Consider the following 21,820-nt stretch of genomic DNA (forward strand, 5'->3'; position numbering starts at 1 on the left):
GATTGGTCCCTTTCTGCCTGGCTTACCTCACTTCATGTGCACCAGATCTACTACGTGCATTTTATCCCTCAATGCTGCTAGCCATACACTCTATGCAAAAGAGTCTGCGCTTTGATATTTCCTGCAAGTTCTCGTTAGCCGTCCACATTTAACCTCCTACACGAAGCGCTTTGTTGTCCTGAAAGGGGTTTTTATTGCAGGCTCATTTACAACATCACCGTCACCACTCACACCAGTATGTAGTGCCATTTATTTTCTCTTTTATGTACATATAAAAAGCGATCGCCACTGAAATCTCAAGCAAACAAGCGACTTTCAAGTTCAAGAGTGCTCTGACTTCTAAAAGCTTCTGATCAAAGGGTTCAATGGCTCGTTTAGCTCACTTGTCAGTTTTTACTGAGTGGTGCCATTTTCCACCAGCCTTCATTTAAAAAGGGTCCTTTCTTTCGTTACTTGGTTACATATGGTAAAGATTGCATTTTATGTTTGCTGCCCTCGTTTAACTTCAAGTGGAAACCTTATTTCAGCTCCGGCATACAAGTTTTATCTTCCACCTCGCTAATGTATCACCTGCTCGAGGATTTCAGGCTAAAAGTTTTGTAGTGTTCACGGGGAAAGATAAATTGAATTTCCTGAGTGCTGTGATAGCTGCGCGTTGTTCGGGCTTCTCTTACTCTAATGATGCTTCTTTTTCCTCCACAGCCGTGGCGCTGAAGATTTGCATATCTTCATAATACTGCAGAAGCAGTGCATTTCCTTCTCGTCATCCCTCAGCCTGCATGCTATAGCTGTCTATAGTGTTTCCCAAAAAAGGAGCACATATCCCATGAAGTGGAAAGCAGAAGTCAGCTGTCCATTACTGAGAGCAGTAGCATGGCCTCTTTGGACTGCGTTTTAGTTGGAAGCTTTTTACTCCCTTAGCTCTCATGACTGACACAGCTCATAAAGCACACCCCCCCACACCCTCCGACCTTCAGAGAGAATACAGGACCCCACATCAGCTGCTGGCTTTCACAGATCCACCTGAGTCTCCAACCTCTTCCGCAGTTCAAAACAGCCATCAGAGAGCCACTTAGCTCTGCAGCTACCACAAGCCGTAGCTGGACACTAGTTCAGCTCTCCTTATTTAAGATCTATCACTCCCTTCGCTGATGTCATAGCATCTAATGGACTCTGCTTTATTGACTTCTCTGTGAATATACAGTAGCAGAGTACATGGCATCTATTTTCAAACCGCTATGAATAGAGATAATCATCATTCAGGATATGGGTGCGTTTCACTGACCCTCTCATGCTCAGAGGGGCATGTTTGCTCTTCTTTACCATTAGTAGCCCGTCTGTTGATAAAGACAGATGGATGGATAAAGACTATTATGCTGATTATATCTACTGTATCTGTACAATCAGTGCATGTTCAGTCGAGCTGGATTGTGCCTTTTTTTTCCAGTCTGGGTCAGTCTCTGTAATCAGGAGATAAACTCAGGTAGTGTCTAATGTTTGAGATGTTTAGGATTCTTATCTTGCAGGCAATACAGGTGTAAAAGCAGGTTTCCATCAGCCACACAGAGCAAAGTTCAGTTCCCGCTGGCGCCGGTTAAGACACGTATTCTTTCTGTCGCTATAGTCTGAAAATCCACAGAAACATCTGCAAGCAGCTCACGACACAGAGCTGCTGAAGGAGTTGCGTGGTTGAGGCTTTTTGTGCGTTTATTGTTTTCTCAGTTTACAGCTGATCTAAGAGTGGTAAGAACTTGACAAGAAATGCAAAAAACATTATTATTGCTACATAATGAAATTAAATGTGGCGCTGTATGAAATAGGTTCATTGTGTTAAAAGTCAAGGATGCCGACATTTTGTTTAGAAAGCACTGAATGTAAGCCAAATCTTGTTTCTAGGAAAGCTCCACAGAGTACACAAATCATTAGCTGGTCACAATGGTGCAGGGACATATTTAAAAGTGGATCGACAGACAAACCGGTAAACAAGCATTTAAACTGTAATAAATGATATAATTTACTGGCTCCTGTTGAGAGTCTAAGGTGGCTAACACAAACCAGCTATTGGCAGGTAAAAAGAAGGACCTGGCAACACTATTCCTCATTTTAGGTTGTTTGCTTAGCTGAAATGAGGACAGTCAGCAGGAACATTGATAAAGGAAAAATAAAAGGATGACATTACTTGTTATTTATTTATTTATTTTTATAAGGGATGCACAGTCTGTGTTGCCTATATTTCCCCATCCAGGGTTCAAGGTTTTTTTTTCTAATGCGCAAACTAAATGATTCTTTTGCACCACAAAATAAAATGTTATAAGACAAAATAACCATCCTTTGTCCCACAAAGACTCCGTGTGTGGCAATGCTTGTGTGGTTGAGTTTGCTCTCTCTTTTCTGAAGTGGCCTCGGGTGTCTCAGTGACTTGAAAACAGCGGTTCAGGTTGAGGGAAAGCGCGAATAAAATGGAGATCCCATTCAGACTTTCCCTATGAAATATCACCTGCCACTATTATTCCTTTCTAGTCACATCAGTTCCCCGAGGAGATGGCAAGGTGGACAATAAGGCAAAAGATGTGACAGAGAAGGGAGATGAAAAGTAAGGATGCAGTGATGGTAAATTATGGGCTGATGCCAAGGTTTAAAATACTTTTTGGCTCTTTATTTTGGCTCTTTTATGTCAGGGTCACAAAGACATCTTTGTTATAAAGAAGTAATTCGACTGTTTTGAAGTCGTTTAACTCTTCTGTGAAAGGAGTTGATGTGTGGAGTGCTGAAGGATGGACCCAAATGCAGGACGTGGGATGTAAATAACAATAAAAAACCTTTTATTGAAGCCAAAGGTGCACAAGTTCACAGAGGAAGGCATAACAGACACTTTAACAGCAGACAAAGAGAAGACGGGACTATTGCCACATTCCAGATACCTCGGAACTCACTCCTGGGCCGGTGCGTTCCAGAAAAGCGTGTCGTCTCCCAGGATTGAAGCTGTGATTTTTTTTGCTTGTTAGGCAAATGTGTAAAGCACTACACTACAAAAAAAACTACCTGCTATACCACCATGCAGAAAGGCAAGTTTAAATTGCCTTTGAAAAGCCATCGCCACGTCCAAAGGTCTCAGTGAGAGAGCTTTCCAGTGTTGCAAACTCTCTGTCTAGTTTTGAGCCTGATCACATGACCTCAGAGACCTCCTGGCGATGCATGGATGTAAAGTTCTTGTGCTTGTCCATGCAAAACTCTAAAAGAAAAAAAAAGTCTGGAGTTGATGGAGAGTCTCTGCAGCTGAATTAGCAGCGCTGTGTCATGCGAGTACCTAGAAGGCAACCCGCAGATGCTCCAAGGAAGTTTTGTTAAGATGAGTAAACAACGAATTACAATAATCCAGACGTGACGAGATAGAGGGATGAATAACAATCTCCAACTCAGAGCGTGACACAAACAGGGACCAGATATCACAGTGCAACGATAAAACTAATCAAGCAAGAAGCAAGGCTGAAAATTGCTAGAATAGTAATGAAATCAGAGTATAGTGAAATCAGAGGATAACTTTAATCCAAAACGTCAAACTCTAATACAATGCCTAAGATTTTAATCGCCTAAATCAACGAAAAGCTACCATGACATCTTCATCCCACTGTCTTTAATCGTTAGGCCGGCACAAAAATTAATGCAACACCACTGCCATTACTTAATGCCATCTCATTTGCCTGTAGGCCTACGGCCAGTACCGGCCCCACGTCTGGCCAGTATATTGGTGTATCCTTAATGGAAAGGGCAGTTATGACAAGCAAAGGAAGGAAAGAAGACAGCAGCTGGGAGGAAGGCAAACCCAGTAACTGAAAGCCAAAGCCAGCCTGTTTGTCATTGTTTATCACTTGTGGGTGTGAAAATGTATCCTGACATCCATTTATCGCTGTATGTTTTAGAATCAGTTAGAAAGAAATCCTGAATTTGAATACATAGCCATCTTTCCTGCTGCGCAGATAAGAAAAGCTCAGTGAGGCCGTCTGTCCTCGTGCTGCAAAGTGAAGCCCATCCAGTTGTTTTAAATGTGAGAGAATGTGGAATTGAAAACTCAAGAGCGCTGATGTGTGAATCTATTCTGACTCAGTCACACACTGAGACACATGTGAGCAGCAATAGATGATGTTTTTTTATGACTCTCTTCCAGAGCCACCTCTCTCGCTGGGCATCTACCGATACCCATAAATCATGAGCTCTCTTGTATTGTCAGCCTCTCCTCTCCTCCTCCTCTCTCCCCCTCCTCCCTCCACTTTCAGACTGTCACTTAACAAGCTGTGACACAGTGACAGTGATGTGTGTGCATCTGAGTGATGCCTGGCTCCACTCCTTATTGGAAAGGTATTGAAACGCTCCGGCATGAAAGGGCTGGTGATGAGATTGTATTTCTTAGGTTTTTATGAGAATGTAAAAAAAAAAAGAAAAAAAGGGAGCTCTGCTCGGCTATTCAATTAAACGTGGTGAGAGAAATCCCTGCTTTCTTTTGGGTTGCACCCTTTGACAACATGATGTACAATGTCCTCCATGTTTCTTTTTTACACATATTGAAGAAAATATCTGTGTGTGTACCAAAAAGCATCACTCACATTTAAAAAAAAATCTCTTTCCACCCCCCTGTATGTGTGTGTGTTTGTGCACAGGCTCAGTGTCCCTCAGTGTGTTCCTGGTCTCCCTTGCAGTGACAGTGTGTGCTGTTTGGCTGGTGGCTCTTTGTGGCGTCTGTGGTTGGTGTGCGCAAGCTGGTGAGTTTACACACACACACACACACACACACACACACACACACACACACACACACACACACACACACACACACACACACACACACACACACACACACACAGACACACAATACAGACTCACAACAGATACACTGTAGCTTCCAGTCACATTTGTTGCCACCCCATTATCCTTCAGTAATCAGAGAGCCTTAAATAAACAGTGTGGGTTTGCTACAAAAAAAGAAATTTCAGAGCATCATCAAAAAAGAAAGTCTGTGCAAATATTTTGTGCAGTTGAGAAATTTCGAACGCAACAATTTATGTGGACGGATTAATTACAGCATTGCAAGTAGTAGTCTTGTTATTAACAGCTAGCGCTACTTGACTGTTATTGTTGACTTTACTTCTAGCAAGTTGAATTTTCTTGTTAATTACTTATTATTATCATTAATTGTCTAATTACAATATTCCTGTGAGGTTAGCAAGATAGCGAATCAAGCATAAGTTCCCTGATTTAGAAGTGACAGGAAACACAAATCCAACTTTTCCAGTACACGCACTAGTATTCAGCCCTTGCTGATCATAAGCCTGGATAAATGGGAGGATTGCATCTGGCATTGAAATCTGTGCCAAGGTATATATGTGGATTGATTTACTGTGGGAAATAACAGAGGAAATGAAAGTTGTAAATGCAAATTTTACATTACTAACTGGAACTGGAATTTTTTTTAAATTCAACAAACATTTCTAACTTGTTTTGATGGTAGAAATATATGCTGCTGAAGCTATAATTTTACTGTTCACCTCACAGGAATATAGTAATTAGCTTAACAACAAATTTGAGTTGTCAAAACTCTTGGAAACAAGTTTTGAAAACTCATTTTGCCTCATTATTTTGAGTTTTCTCAGCACTAACCAAAACGGGATTATTAATAATGATTTTACAGTGTTTTGTATTAACTGCTAATCATTAATTAGTGTGTAAGTAGTTGAATCACTGTATCTGGATTAGAATTAATTTTATCTAAATTTTTAAACAGCTATTCATCGATTCTTCTAGAAGTTTATCAGAAGAGGATGACAGGATCATAAGATGGTTTCTAACTGAACAATAAAAAATAAGACATTCATATATTTGCAGTGAATGGACTTTGAACTGACTCTTTGTTGTCCTGTGAATAATACAGCTTTTTAAAAACTCAAACAATTATGCAATAGAAAGTACTCTGTAAAAGGTTTAGAAAGAAACGATGTATCCAATGGGACCAACTTAAAGACATTTGCAAAATGACAAGGCCCTTTCTCAGTCTAAGGAGTCCCTGTAAAAAGCAGCATTATAGTGATTTCCAAATGGGTTATGAGATTCATAGAAACATTATCATGTGTTTGCCACAAAAATACATTTAACTCAACAATTGAGTGGAACTAAACAGCTTTGAGAAGAATGGGTATAAGCTAACAAAAAGGATAACAATAAAGAAAACATAAAGGAACAGATAAATGATTTAGGAATGACCATAGCTAGCTTAAACTGTGGCTGTGAGTTAAGGCATTAGCTAACAGTACAGCTAAAACAATGAAACTGTGAGCTAAAACTAATGGATAAACCATTCAGATAGTTTGCTAAATATTATGATCACTTGTTAATGGAGTATTAGTTGTATTTATAGTTAAATGGCTAAGACAGTTCGCTTACAATCCGATCAATATTGTCGCTAAAAGCAAACAGCTGAAAGTAATCCACATCCACTTTAACATGAATTCTAATGAGGTGCTGTTGATGAAAGGGTTGTTGAGTCCATCTGACAGCCTGTATGAGTACATTAGATGAAATAGGCTGATAAACACTGTAGTAGGGTACTAATTAACCTCCTAAATATGACCATCTCAGCATTTCTAAAGAGTGCTGATACAGCGTCAGCACCAGTCCACTCGATGGGAAGAACCAGATCAAAAAGACTGACCTCTGACAGGGGGCATGTCATCGTGATTATGTGGTATGAAATGTGATTGATTAAAGGGAGGCAACCACTCTTTAGACAGACCGAGCGGTATGGGCTGGTGGCACTTTGGCTGACTGATTCTTTTTTTTATTTTTTTATATTCACATGCCTCTAAAGTTAATTGGTTTCAGGTTCATCCTGTGCTTGTACAACCGAGGAACACGGGTCACCTATTTCACATTTATTGTTGGCTCCAACTCCTATTTATTTGAGCTCACCATCACGCTGCTGTTAAACTTACTGGTCCACAGATGGCAGAATTTGGCACTGCAACAGGCTCCACACACCACATGTCTCACTACATAATATCATTTGTATCGCCAGCAAGGTGACTGTATCTAGATTACTTCTTGATGCCATTACAACATATAGGGAGGAAATGATCTGTGCTGAAATGCAACAGAGGTACAACACAGGCTTTCTATTGTTTGCTTCAGTGGAACATCACATTATATTTGATATTCCACTTTAAAGTAAATGGAGCAGTGAATGACTCCCAGTTTTCTGCTGTGGATGGAGGTAGTTCTGCTGCCACTACCTTGGAAAGTCCCTTAGGTCCTCTCCAGAGCACTGCTGTAAATGGATCTTATTTCCATCCTGTGATAGTGCTGTGCAGCAGCCACAGAGGAGCAGGGGGCTGGGATAGGGGGCCGATCTTTAGGCCTTATGACCCTGCGTGGGCAACTGTCCTCACACCACAGTTATTATAGTTGTTTTTTTTTTATAGTTTTTATTTGTATTGTTTTCAGGAGCTTATTTCTAGCACTATGTTGGATATGTTATCATCTATAAAACAGAAAGCTTTTTTCTTCTTCTTGCAAATGTCATGCTTTCTAACAATAGCAAGAATAAAGAAGAAGGCAGCCAATATCACTGATTTATTTTAATTGGACCTGGCTTTGATTTAATTAAAAAATGGGGTAATTTTACATTACAATCAGGCTTTTAAGCTAATATTTGATTTGTGAAAAGAAGGCTAAGAGGAATACACTCACCTCCCCTTTTTTAGGTTTACCTGTTCACATCCTTGCTAATGCCAGTGGCATGGCATCAACTCAGTGCATTTATACATTTAGACAAGGTCAAGATGGGCTGGTCTGAGTATTTCAGAAAATGATGACCTGCTGGGATTTTCCCACACCAACATCTCTACAGAGAAAATGTTCAGTGAGCGGCAGATCTCTGACTGCTCCAAGCTGAAAGGAAGCTAACAGGAACTCAACTCTCTTGTTATAAAGGTTTGCAGAAGAGCATCTCTGAAATCATAGCACGTCAAGTCATGAAGCAGATTGGCTACAGCCACAGCAGACCACACTGGGCACCAATGACTACAATTCATACAGGTGCAAAAAAACAAAATATTGAATATTGAAAAGAAAAATGTCCTGATATGATGAGTCTTAATTGGTCCTTTAACATTCAGATGGTAGGGTCAGAATTAGGCAAAAACAGCATGAAAGCATGGATCCATCCTGCCTTATAGAAACTGTGCAGGCTGGTCATTGTCTAATGGTGTGCAATATAGTTTTCATATTTTCATGGCTCACTCTGGGTCCCTGAGTGGAAACTACCAGAGTACTGTTGCTGACCATGCCAAGACCGTGTACCCATCTTTTTAAAATAACACACCATGTCACAAGGCTCAGATAATCTCAAGCTAGTTTCCTGAACATAGCAGTACTCTAATGGCCTGCAGTCACCAGATCTCAATCCAGTAAAGCACCTTTGAGGACTGTTTCCAGCCCCTTGTTTAATCTATGCAATGAAGAATTAAGATAGTTCTGAAGGAAAACAAATGAGTACCTAATCGTGTCTGGTAAGCCTACATCTTCAACCAAATTCAAGATCTCAGTCATTACGTTAAACCCTCCATTATGTTTTGTCATAATGCCAATAAATATGGAGCCAAATCCAGGATTCAGGGACAAGAAACAACTGAACAGTATATTTGGACAGGAAAGTTGCCTCCTTACAGGAGCTTGGAGGGGAGAGTATGGGGTGGAAAATGGGCAGGCAGATTAGAAACTGGAAAGCATTTTTCCCTCAGCAGGAGGAAACCAGCATGAGAGCGCAGGTGAACCGAGTTTGAAGGAGTGGTCCAGAAACTTTCCACAGGGCAAGGAAATTCAGAGACGTGTTTCCAGCTGTCTTTGCACCAGGCCACTCACCAGAGAAACAGAACAGAAAGCAAGGTTAGGAATTTCATGGAGAACGGAACCGTGAGAAACCACTACGAACCCTGATTACCACCAACGAAGAGGCAACAAGTCCGCTTGAGCCGGTCTTTAATACTGCATCCTTGATGAGCTGATGAGAAACAGGTGCACAAGCTCCAGAAAACTAGAAAGACCAGCCTACTGCTCCACCTGAGAGGTGCCAGGAAACCAGGTCTGACATGAGGGTATTTGGCAAGAGGGAAATAGGTATTATAATTCTGTGCCATTAATTTATGAAGGCTAAAAAAAAACTTCCCAGGCTCATATAAACAACAAGTCTAAATTGACAAACCTAAAAAACTGTGCCTCAGGCACAGGATGACCATCTCATTGAAGATACCAATTTGCGTACTTATGTTTTTTTCTTATCTGTGCATCTTACACTGTTTACATCAGAGCGTGTGCTTTTGTGCGTGTGTGTGCTGTGGCGGGGGGTTATACAGAGTGGCATTAAGATGTTAATTAAGGCCTTTGTAATCTTTGGACCACTTATTTTGAGAAAAATGTCAGCCGCCCACTGGTGTGAAACCACATTAAATGCAGACGGTTGATGTACAAAATAATTAAGTGTGACTGAGATGAATGGCGGTCATTTGCATTGATGAGAAACTTGTTATTGGTAAAACAGCGCACTTTGACGAAGCACAAAAACTGCTAATCTTGTTCAAAATCATTTTCCCACGTTAATCTTATCGTCTTCAAAATGCCTATGTTGTATATGGGGCTAACAACAATGAAGGCTTGGCAGCTATATAATCTGTTCTTCTAACATAAATTGCGCTACAAAAGGTTTCCGCATCCACACTTAGCTGGAGCTCTTTATCTCTGTTATTTTCCGTGGCAGTGCCGTATTGCCTGAAAGCATGAGTAGAGTGCACATACAGTATAATTTGCTTTATCACAGTAACTTCCAACTAAGCCCTGTTATTTTAAATACCTGCAATATATGGTATGATACAAAATCACACAGGCTTTTGTTTTTTTTATTCACATGATACTGTCATTAGGAAAAAAGCTCTCAGCATTCGATCATTTGATGCTCATTTTATCTAAAGCCACCGCGGGCCAGTCCATGTCTAAAACTCTAATTTTTGATATTTCTGAGTGTACTCTTTGACAGTGTCAGCTTTCATAAAAACAAATGTTTGCCTGAAGCTTCACGTGTCAGTTGCGAGTGGGCCCATGCCACTTTCGCTTATGATTCATAGGTTAATAGACAAGACATTTTGGGCGAGTGTTGCTTTCGGTGTTTTAGAGCTGGCAACCAGTGCAGTGGGTTTTTATTTAAAAAGTCCTCATGTGCAGTCATCCTGAAGCCTCCTTCTTGCTTAGCTCTCTGTTATTTAAGCCCCCTGGAAGTATTACAAATTGAATGCTTCTCCTTAGACTTCCTGTTTGCTCATGGCTGTTTATAAACTCGCTGGCATCAATTAATATTTTTTTAATATTTGCTTTTTTTAGTCAAGTAATTATTCTGTGCTCTTCCATCCTGACAACTAAAGGAAGTACAGACGATAATGCAGTGATGAGCTCGTGCGTTGAGAAGCTGAGGACCGTCAGCGGGGGCTTGTGTTGTAGGTGTTGGGAGAGATTTTGAGATATCAGAGGTGATGCAGCTAACATCTGTTTGGGCAGCAGTGGCTGTTTGGCATTCAGAAACTCTCCGCCTGCTCCTGTGAGCCCTGTGCCGTTTGATCCATGACATAGTTGTGAGTGAGGTTGAGATTGGACCTGACCACAGTCGCAGCCTGATTCAGTCCCTGTTGGGCTTGTATCAACAACATTCGGCACTTTGCTTGCATTAAGTGGGTGTCAGGAGTTCACAGTCGTTAATGGGATGATAGTAATTACATTCATCGGAGGAGGGGGGAGATGTGAAAATTGATAATTGCAGAATTTCAAAAGGAGAATTGTCACAATCATCGGGAAAATTACAGTAACTGCACAGTATGTAAACGTTTGGATTCTTGACCTGTCACGTTCAATGACGGAAAGCGGTGTCGGTTCTTTCTGTGTCTTATCTTTCCGCCATTACATACTTCTTCATGTCAGAAAATACTACAGGTACACATACGTATATAAAAATGTTTTGACAGATGCTAAAAACTCAGTGATCACTTGATGATTTAGCAGCAGACGACCATTTTAATAGTGCACTCCTCTCTAATTATGGTGTGATGTGGGTAATATTGAGCGAGCATGTAGACTCTTGCTGCCTGCTAATTCACAGCAAACAAACACAGCTGGGTGTTGGAAGGCAGTGCACTGCCAGCAGAGACAGAGAAAGTGGTAGTTTCACTCAGTCTCCTCTCATGTGTTCCTTCAAGAAAACCCTCAGCTTTACCCTGGGCAGTCCAGCATCAAGCCTTTGTTCACTCGTCTGAGCTCACTTATCTGATGGAGCAAATACAGAAAACAAAGAGAATCGGCAAGTTAATAAGTAGTAGTTAATAATTCAGAATAGCCTGTACAGTCTTAATTCGCTCTGTTTTAGACAAAAATAAGACAAAAGAAGACGTAGCTTACTGAACAACAAGAAACAGCAAGTCTTACAAATTAGATGAGAAAACTCAGTTTTGGGTAAGGTGGCTAATTAAAAGGAGTACGGTAGAGTCAACATCAAGTCAACGCTCTCTTACAAAACAAGAAGTATTGATCAGATTATATCAATGACAAAAGTAAATACATGTGTCTATGTTTGTGTGTGTGGGGGCTGAATTAGTTTGTTGGTCATGTAGCTCAGACACTGTCTCTCTGGAGACAGCTGGCAAGTTACACTATATTGCCAAAAGTATTCACTCAGCCAATCAAATTATTGAATTCAGGTGTGCCAATCCCTTCCATGGATACAGGTCTATGAAATCAAGCACCTAGGCGTTAGACTGCTTCTACAAACATTTGTGAAAGAATAAGTCACTCTAAAATCACAAAGTGGGGTCAGCAGATGCAGAGGTGCATAGAGGTCGCCAACTTTCTGCAGAGTCAATCGCTACAGACCTCCAAAGTTCACGTGGCTATTAGATTAGCTGAAGGACAGTGTGTAGACTGTGTATTCTTCATGGAATGGGTTTCCATGGCCAAGCAGCTGCATCTAAGTCTTACATCACTAAGCGAAATGCACAGCGTCGGATGCAGTGGTGTAAAGGACGTTACCACTGGACTCACCGGCAAGCAGTGGAGATGTGTTTTCTGGAGTGACGAATCACACTTCTCCGTCTGGCAGTCAGATGGAGTAATCTGATTTTGGTGGTTTCCAGGGCAACGGTACTTGTCTGACTGCATTGTGCCAAAGTTTGGTGGAGCGGGGATTATAGTGTTGTGGTTGTTTTTCAGGAGTTGGGCTCAGCCCCTTAGTTCCAGTGAAAGGAACTCTTAATGCTTCAGCATACCAAGACATTTCACGCTCCCAACTTTGTGGGAACAGTTTGGAGATGGTCTCTTCCTGTTTCAACATAAGTGCACACCCATGCACAAAGCAAAATCAAACCTTTTTTGCAAGTCTGGAGTGGAAGAACTTGACTGGCCTGCACAGAGTCCTGACCTCAACCTGCCAGAACACCTTTGGGATGAATTACAGCAGACTGCAAGCCAGGGTTATCCAACATCAGCGTCTGATCTCACAAATTAGCTTCTGGAAGAGAGGTGAAAATTCACATAAACACTCTCCTAAACCTTGTGGAAAGCCTTCACAGAAGAGTTGAATTGGTTAAAGCTGCAAACCCATATTTATTTAACCATTATTTATACGCGTATTCTGATTTAGACTCAATATCTCATTTACAAATGACCTGTTTCAGATGGCATAGTAAAATTACACCAGTAAAAAAAGCAACAATAAAAAAGCTTAAATTGTCTAATGTTTACATGGCCATATCACTACATTGAACCCTGAATATTGTATCATATAAAAACTTCTTCTTCTCCAAAAAAGGGCATCCAGCGAGTTTTCAAGACATGATGAAGCATGAAAGACTACATGTCTAGAATGAATAGTTAGCCAATAGTTGACATATTTGCTGGTTTTCCTTAATAAATTTCCCCAAATTTAATAAGTGACAGCTCAAAAACTAAAAAGATTGAAAGCCTTAGGGCTATAGATAAGAGTTACTTGGAACATTTTTGAAATTTTAATAAGCTTGCTTATCCTTGCTAACCCCACCCAGAGAAAACCACAGCAAATACTTACGATCGACAAATGAATAACAGCATCAGAAAAAGGAGCCAATGGCAGTGATTCTATTAAACCTGTTGTAAAGCTTTTAAATTCCAATTTTGCAATATTTAATGCAACAGAAATGAATCATCCACATGAAGGTTATAAAAAGGGCAGCTCTTCATCAGGAATGAAAAACAAACTGAGGCATTCAGTATTGAGATGCAGTATTTTGCTAATGTCACCTGACCTGACTCAATTTATTTTTTCCACTCACTCAAATTTAAACACATTATTTTGGCCTGATTTAAAGAACTCGCTGTCTTCTTATCCTTAGAGTGGCTTGCTTTAGTCCTTGATAAAAAAAGACCTCCAAACATGGCTTCAACAAAATTATGTTTTATTTGCACAATTGAGGGGACAAACTGCCAGGCGCTTGCATAATCTGCAGCAACATAAAGTGGCACAATAAAACTTAAAAGCACAATGCATCCAAAAAACTCAGGATTTAGGGCCCGCTGTCACTCTTGAACTCTTTTGCAGGCATTTAAATGATATATATTGCAAAATGACGTTTCCATCAGTAAAGTTTATGAACACATTACTAAAACTAATTGAGACAGCTGAGAGAAGCCAGAGCTGATAAAGAACAAGACATTGCCTATTTATTCAACCAAAAGTATTATTTTGCTTTCAATGCTGATTATGTAATATTTGAAAATGTTTGCTAATTGCCTAATTACTCTTTTTTTTGGAGAGCCTTGGGTTCTTAGTTCCACTACGTCCTGCTCTACAGCCCTTCTATATTCCAATAATTTAATTTGTAACCTGCTCTGCTGCAGTTTGATTGTTAAAACGTATTAGTGGATTGTTTTTTTTTCTCTAAGTGGAGCCTCAGTGCAATTTGGGTATCTTTTATAATTGCTTCATCATAAGAGTTGGAACTATTATGAAGTAATGGCACAGAGCCAGACACCACCCAATACTATGATCGTTGTAAACTCCCTGCCATTAAAGAAGAAGACAAAAAACAAATTTTTTTTTCAGCCGCCATTTGAAATATTGACTTCATTTTCTTCATTATTTCTCGTCTCATGTCTGTGCCGTTGTATTCATCACTATTTTTGTAGCCTCCACACCTCCCATGAAGGCAGAAGCAGAGTGTTTGCCATCCATTCTTGTGAATGAGCCGAAGGAAGAGTGAAGAGGAGATGGATTTGAAGCTGTGCGTGTGTGTGTGCACGTGCACGGAAAGACAGATGTGTGTTTGTCACTCAGTGCCCACTGCAGAGTGTTCGACTCTTTCCTTGTTTTCACATCCAACCCGCTCGGGACTATCTGTCACTCATTGCTTCACTCAGTTCACTATTTGCACCTGTCCCCCCTCCTCCCATCTCTTTGTCTCTCATGCTGTTCTGCACCGCCTTTGTTTTCTCTCCTTTCTGGTAGCATCTTCTGTTTCTTTTCTTTTTTTTTTCAAATTTGATTTCTATTTTCAGCCCTCAGCCCTCTTTCTGTACTGGACTCTCACTCATCATCTGTGTCTTCCCACCTTCCTGAAAATTTCACGATAGCGTTGAATGATGCATGAGTTTCCTTTGATAGTTTGTCCTCGCTTCACAGAAATACAGACAGTTCTGCCTTCCCAGAAATGATCGTTCAAGAATACTGTGTTTGCCTATGTGCAAGTATTTGTATAGGGAATGGTGTAAGAAATCATAATCGCTGGTTTTAGGTCTCTAGCCAGCATGTCATATCAAAAATGTGCTTTAAAAGTTCATGAATAGGCTGAGGACATGTGCTCAGTGCAGCTCTGTGTCTATAATAACAGCTGCATACACCTCTTGTATGCAGCTGTTCAGCGAGTCATCCTGTCAGATCAGTCTTTATTTATTTGGGGACCTTTCCAATTTAGGTTAGCGCTGATTATACAATAGGCGAGTGGCTTTGTTTCACTGTGTGCAATGGATATTATCAGTAGAGCTGTGTGGGCTTTATCATTTTTTCTCAGCAGTGTTATTGTCAACACTGGCTTTGAAACTAGTTCAACAGGATCCAAAGCCACAGTGTCAGTTTGCCTGCTGGGATTCAGTATATAGATTCTGACACATTTGCATTTCCATATAGATTCGCTTTGTCTGAGCATCGATCATGTAGAAGTGAGTCAGTCCAGAGGCAGTCAGAATATATGGTTGATTTTTCCTTTGTGTTTTCTCTACATGTTATTAAGATCAAAATTATGATTAGTTTTGTTATTAAAGCAAATGTGATTTCAAAATGACGTGGAAAAATACACTCACCAACCACTTTTAGATCTAGATTTGATCTACCATGGTAGTACTGGGTACAGGACCCCCTTTTGCTTTCAGAACTGCCTTATTTCTTCATGGCATAGAGTTAACAGGTGCTGGAAACATTCCTATGTTGACACGATAACATCACATAGATTTGGGGAATGCATACCCATGATGATAATCTTCCTTTACTGATTGGATTGTGATCTGGTGACTATGGACTGATTTGAGTACAGTGTACACACCGTCACGTTCAAGAAACCAGTTTGAGAAGATCTGAGCTCTTTGGCATAGTGTGCTGTCTTCAGGAGATGGGCCCACTGTGGTCATAAAGGGATGGACATGGTCAGTAGCATTACTCAGGTAGGTTACGGCATTCAAAAGATGCTCAGTTTGTACTAATGGATCCAAAGTTCTGCCAAGAAAATCTCTTCCAAACCAACAGACCACCACCAGCTTGAAATGTTGTTACAAGGCTGGACTGATCCGTGCTTTCATGCTGTTTACAGCACATTCTAACCCTGCCATCTGAACTGTTGCAGCACAAATGGAAACTCGCAAGACCAGACAACAATTTTCCGATCTTCTAGTGTTTTTGTAGTTGTTTGTGCCCAGTGTGGTCTACTGCTGCTGTAGCCAACCTGCTTCAAGGTTCAATGTGCTATCATTTCAGAGATGCTCTTCTGCAAACCTTAGTAACAAGTGATTATTTGAGCTATGGTTGCCTTCCTATCAGCTCGAAGCAGTTTGGCCATTCTCCTCTGACCTCTGATGTCAACAAGACATTTTTGTTAGGATGCCTGGGTCGTTCACCCAGTGTTTTTCAGTTTATTATATTATTTATCATTTCTATTCTTTGGTTTCTTTGTTAGAGTTCTGTCTTATGATTTATGTTTCTGTGTAATCCTTGCTGTCTCGCCTGTCTGCTATATCCCCGTGTCCAGTCAGTGTCTGTGTCTGCCCTGGTCCCACGTCTCTGTTCCCTCTGTTGTAGTGCCTGCCTGTGAGTCTGTCTGTAATTTCGCGTCTCTGTGTTATGTTTCCTGTTTTACTTTGAAAGTCTGTGTCATGTAAATGCATCTGGTTTTGCTTCCTTTGTCTCGTTAGGCCTGATTTGCCCCAGCTGTGTTTCCCTCCTGTTACCCATTCCCTGATTGCTCCCTCTGTGTATTTAAGCCCTGTGTTTCTCTGTGTTGTGATCTACTGTTTACGATGCTGTGTGTTTTGGCTGCTTGCCTGAGTTTATTTGGAGTCTCAGTTTTGTTACCTTTTTGAGTTCAACATTAAAGCTGTTTTGAGTTCACCTTTTGCCTCCGAGCTTCTGCACTTTGGGTCCACCATTCCTGCCTGCTCGCAGCCCTCACATAACAGTTTTCACCCAGAGATCTGCTGCTCACTGACTATTTTCTCTGTTTTGGGAGATTATCTGTAAACCCTGGAGATGGCTGTCTGGGAAAATCCCAGTAGATAAATGCTCAGACCAGCCCATCTGAAACCAAGAACTATGTCACATTCGAAGTCACTTCAACCTTTCTTCCTCATTCTAATGCTTAGTGTGATCTTCAGCAGGACGTCGACTTTACTTGCCTAAATGCACCGTGTTGCTGCTTTGTAATTAGCTGGGCTAATCTGGCTACCAGATTCTGGCTTTTCATGGCTACTAGAGCGAAATGTAACAAGGAGATAGGAGAATCCTATCCATCCTATCCTCAATGTGTATCAGAGCATCACTTTCAGAGTTGCATTCACTGTATTTTGTGGGATAGGGACTATTCAGACTGATCTCCCCCCTTATTCCACTTCCAGCAAAGTGTCAATAGAGCTTACCTTCAGTATGACATATGTGAAGCACCTTTAATTGAAATGAGCTTTTCCAGAAGAATGCCCACAGCCGACCTTACTTTTTGGTTACTGCAGGTAATGTGCTAGCTATTTGAAATAAGGCTTTTGCAGGACTTTCAAGAGGCTTCTCTGCAACACCCAGCAGATTACCTTCAACAGGCAATTGCCATGTAAATTTTTAGGGTGGTGCGAATGATAGTCATAGTCAGGAATGGTTCTTCACTGCAGATTTGATTTGACTTTGATTAGTGTAATCAGTAGACCAAGAAGTAAAGGACCAATGGCACAGTGTTCCTGAGATAACAGGAGACGCATTCGCACTTGAAATCAGTACAGCAAAACCACAGCTTCAAAGGACAAATCTAAGCTAACCTTTTGTTTCTCTGCTTTCTGTCATCCCCTCCCTCCGCTTGGCTCAAGGGGGAGACGCATAAGCCAGGAGTGGAAACAACAGACACTCCAGTCTCATAGTCATAGTCAGAAATGGCTCTTCACTGCAGATATGATTTGACTTTGATTAGTGTAATCAGGAGACCGTGAGGTAAAGGACTGATGACACAGTGTTCCTGAGATAACAGGAGAGGCATTTACATTTCATTTTAGGACTGAAAAAAACACGGCTTCAAAAGGAGAAATCTAAGCTAACCTTTGGTTTTTATTATTTTTCTGTCATCCCCCTGCTCTTGGCTCAAGGGGAAGAGGAATAAGCCAGGAGTGGAAACAGCAGACACTCCAGACTCGGCACGTGGGCGAGGGGAGAAGAAAGCCATCAAGTAAGTGCCTGGTAACTGGTATGGGTAGAAAAATCTGGTGATAATGAAGTCCATTTGGTTCAGCTTCAAGTCCCTCGATGTACACTACACAAAAAAAGAAAGAGAGCCCACGTTGTTCTATCCTGAAGAGGGCAATCTCTACAAGAGCATGTTCAGGAGACATTAAATGAAAGGTTAGTGATTTAATCAGTAAAGATTAAATCTGCATTATCTTACCTGTGAAGATTTTGGCTGGACGAGTCTGCTCCTGCACTTATCTTATTGGATGTAAGACAGGTCTCCTTTAAGTGCCGCACATCTGCATCACTTAAGACGGTTCAGGGTCAAGTAAAACAAGCGGGGACTCGAGCATTCACAGTGAAATGCTCAGGAGGATGTGTTTTTTCTAACATTTCTTGCAGGGCTCAAACTAGTATTAAGGTATTTTCTGTTCTTGATAAAACAAGGCCATAGGTCAGTACCAGAAAATGTCAGAATCATAATTCAGAGTATTCCACTTTATTCCACAAAATGCCTCTGTTAACCTGCTCATCACTTCTTTTCTCCTGTAGCCTGATTTCGCTCCAGCTTATTTTTCCGTGTGTGCGCCGTGTTTTTATTTTCCGTTTGAACGGTTTTGAGCACTAAAGACGAGCTTCTGTGAATGTATTCTGACTTGGGTTGTTTTAAACTCTTAATTTCTTGCATTTTCTCTCTCACTGGCTCCAGCAGCATCGCTGTGCTCTGTTGATCATTTCAGCTTTGAACTCCTTCTCTTTGTGTATCGCCTTTCTCTCCCGCTCTGTCCCCGCGCTGCAGCTCTGACCACTGCTGTGTGATTTGTATGACATCAGTGATTCTGCTCACCTTTTTCTCCCCTTCTATGACTGTCTACAGTTTACCTCTCTGCCTTCTGTCTCATGTGTTCACGCTTTCTCACTGCTCACGCGAAGGACGGGGGCCAGACTTCTTAATGTTTACTCAAATGTCTCTCATCAGTGGTACCATGCTTAATGAACAGAATGTAATCACATGCTGTATGTATTCATCAGAGTATAATTCTTCTCTTGCTCTATCTCCTTTTTTTTCTGTCTCTGTGTCTTTGCTACAGTACATTGCTATGAAAAGCTTTCAGTGAATGCCTTTTTCCTCCAGGCTGCTGTTTTTTTTTAAATTTATTTATTTACTTTTCAGTCACACCACTATGGTGGCTTGTTTACTTCATATAGAAAGATAGAAATGAATCTGGACTTGTTTTGTTTCAAACTCCCATTTGACGCAGCTCTAAGAACAACCCTCTTCTTCAAACCGACCTTGCATCGTCTCCAAAACGAGGAGCGGCTGTTGGGAATGGTTGGTTGGTGTCGAGGCTGTCCATAGTTGTGTTGCTCTGACCTGTCTCTCTCTCTGGCCACAGTGATCTAGACAGAGACTTTTGGAATAACAATGACAGCAGCACAGTGCAGCAGAGGTGGAGCTCCTATCCACCCAAGGAGTTCGTACTAAACATTTCTCCCTATGCCCCATATGGAGATCCGCGCCTCACGCTCAAGTGAGTCTTGGTCCAAAGCTGGTAAGAGACTTTCCCCTGAGCAGGGCTGTAATGAGGCAGGGGCAGTGCCACTCCAGTTTCCTTTCCTTTCCATTCCTTTCCTTTCCTTTCCTTACCCTTCCACCGTCCCTGTTTCCTAGTTGTCTAGTCGCCACTGCTAGTCAATCATCAAATTGAACTTCTCGATGTGGCTGTTATCACGCATGACAGCTTATTAAATTCACCTACTTTTGTAATCTCCATTATGTCTCTGTTCCTTAGGCCCACATTTTCTTATGAATAACTGGGGCTGTTTAGCCAAAGGCCTTTTTAAAAAAAAAGCCATAATCCATAAATGTCACAGTGTTGCATAAAATACAGGCTGCACATTTTAAGACCTGGTTTTTTTGTTGTTGTTCTTGTTTAATCTAATTTCCACCATCTATAGTAATCCATCCAATGCTAGCACACCCGAGGGCACAAAGGGTTAGTAATGATTACTCATAATCTGCCTGGGAAATGTGAGTGAGGGAAATGCCATACATGCACATTTCAGCATCCCGCAATGGCTGTTCGACTCCGACTGCAGCACAGCGGCGTAAACCCTGCAGGCTAATTTCTGCTGCTTCTCCTCACATCTTGTCACCTTTAAATGAACACAGAGGCGCATGTTCAGATGCCCCCCTACTCCCTACAGCCCTGCCGCTAAACACTAACTCCTGACCTCTAACCTCTCTCCCATGGAGTGTAACCATGGAGACGGACAACCCTCGTAGTTCCCCTTAGCAAAAAAAAAAGAAAAGAGATGTGTATACTTTAATCACCTTCTCTGTAATCTCCGTCTCCTTTTCCTTGTGTTCGCTAAAAATTGCTGGTTGCTGTTGTTGTTGCCGTGGCGGTGGAGGGTTGACCGTTACACCAGGTTGCAGTTTTGTGCCAGTGTTCGCCTGCCGTTTACATCCATCTGTGGCTTCTTTCTGAATCCCATCAGTATAAAATCTAACATGTGCTGCTACTAACACTGAAATACTTGAACTGCATCTGTTGTTTATCTTTTTGGAATTCATGGTAACACTGCTTTTCCTTACTGCAATGAAAGCTCTTATTTATTTATTTATTTTTCCATCCACTAGGCACTTGATTCCAATAAAGAATTGGCAAGGCCATGCCCCTGTGGGCACTGAGAGAGCTCACAGTTTAGACACCCTGCTACCAGGCATATGTCTGATAAAGTGTTTAATAACTGGTCATCTTTACCAGACCTAGCCATTGAGGAGTGCGTGTTAAAAAAATGCCTGGAGAAAGGAGGCAGCAATGTGTTTATGAACACAGTGGCTATATGCATTTGCGTCTGAAAAATGCCTTAAGATGATGGCTGCTGATCTCAAATTGCCACACGATAGACCCTCATCTTCGTTTCTTTAGAAGTTCACCTTCAGTTCATTTCAATTTTGCTTACAGTGTATAGCGCAAATTCAATTCAACCCAAACTATCTTTTAAAGGTTTTTCTTGATTGCCCTTATAGACGTCTTTTCAGCTGGACTTGCTTTCACGGAACATACACAGATGAACTTTTGACTTCAGTAATGGTTAAATAGGCTGTTTTCAATAACGTGTGAGCCAGTTTAAAATCAAAAGCAAACACTCAATTAGAAGCTGAATAAATTATGAACTTATTTCTCCCAAGGAGAGATGGGTTGACCTTGTGACATCAACCAATAATATGCCTCTAAAGCCAACAGACAGCTGGGAAATCATTTCCTGTTTGAAACTCTCTTGAGATCAGCAGCTTTCAGTCTCTGTAATGACGCTGAGCTTCATTTATCAAACAGGTTTCCTATCCAGCAGGATCGCTCTCAGTGTTTAAGGATTTATTGGATTTGAAGTTCAATTCTATCATTTAAAAAAAAATAAAACTATACATTTTTTGTCAGGAGCAGTCAGCAGCCACCATAATATCTTAGAAAAGTGGCTGTAGTCTGTTGATATCTTTCAAATTTATGAAGTCAAGCTTAGGGAGTGACTTTAATTAGACTCAATATTTTATCTATCTGGTGGCTTTAAAAAACGGCCAAATAATATGCGGCTTTACTTCTTTTTTAAATCTCTTAAGCTTTCACTGTAGTTCAGTCAGAAACAGGATTGATGTCTAAAAGCGTTATACATCTGTGAATACTCTGATTCATAGCGCCACTTATTGATGTTTTCCTCCTGTTAATGAAAAGTAAAAGCGTCCCCCTTGTGCTCAGTTCGATAAATGAGGCTCATGTCTCCTGTGTTGACCGTTGCTCC

General features: G+C 41.0%; 1 protein-coding gene across 1 annotated transcript in view; it reads left to right on the forward strand.

The window, feature by feature from the left end:
* Positions 1–21,820, forward strand: part of syt7a (synaptotagmin VIIa) — an 86,082-nt gene that overhangs the window by 34,369 nt on the left and 29,893 nt on the right. Inside the window, exons 2-4 of the mRNA XM_042228444.1 lie at positions 4,701–4,757; positions 17,938–18,017; positions 19,414–19,548. Coding sequence (XP_042084378.1) covers positions 4,701–4,757; positions 17,938–18,017; positions 19,414–19,548 — 272 coding nt within the window. The remainder of the gene's footprint in view (positions 1–4,700; positions 4,758–17,937; positions 18,018–19,413; positions 19,549–21,820) is intronic.

Source organism: Haplochromis burtoni, unplaced genomic scaffold, assembly GCF_018398535.1.
Source record: "Haplochromis burtoni strain Fernald_Lab_line unplaced genomic scaffold, NCSU_Asbu1 Contig_324, whole genome shotgun sequence".
Classification (NCBI taxonomy): Eukaryota; Metazoa; Chordata; class Actinopteri; order Cichliformes; family Cichlidae; genus Haplochromis; species Haplochromis burtoni.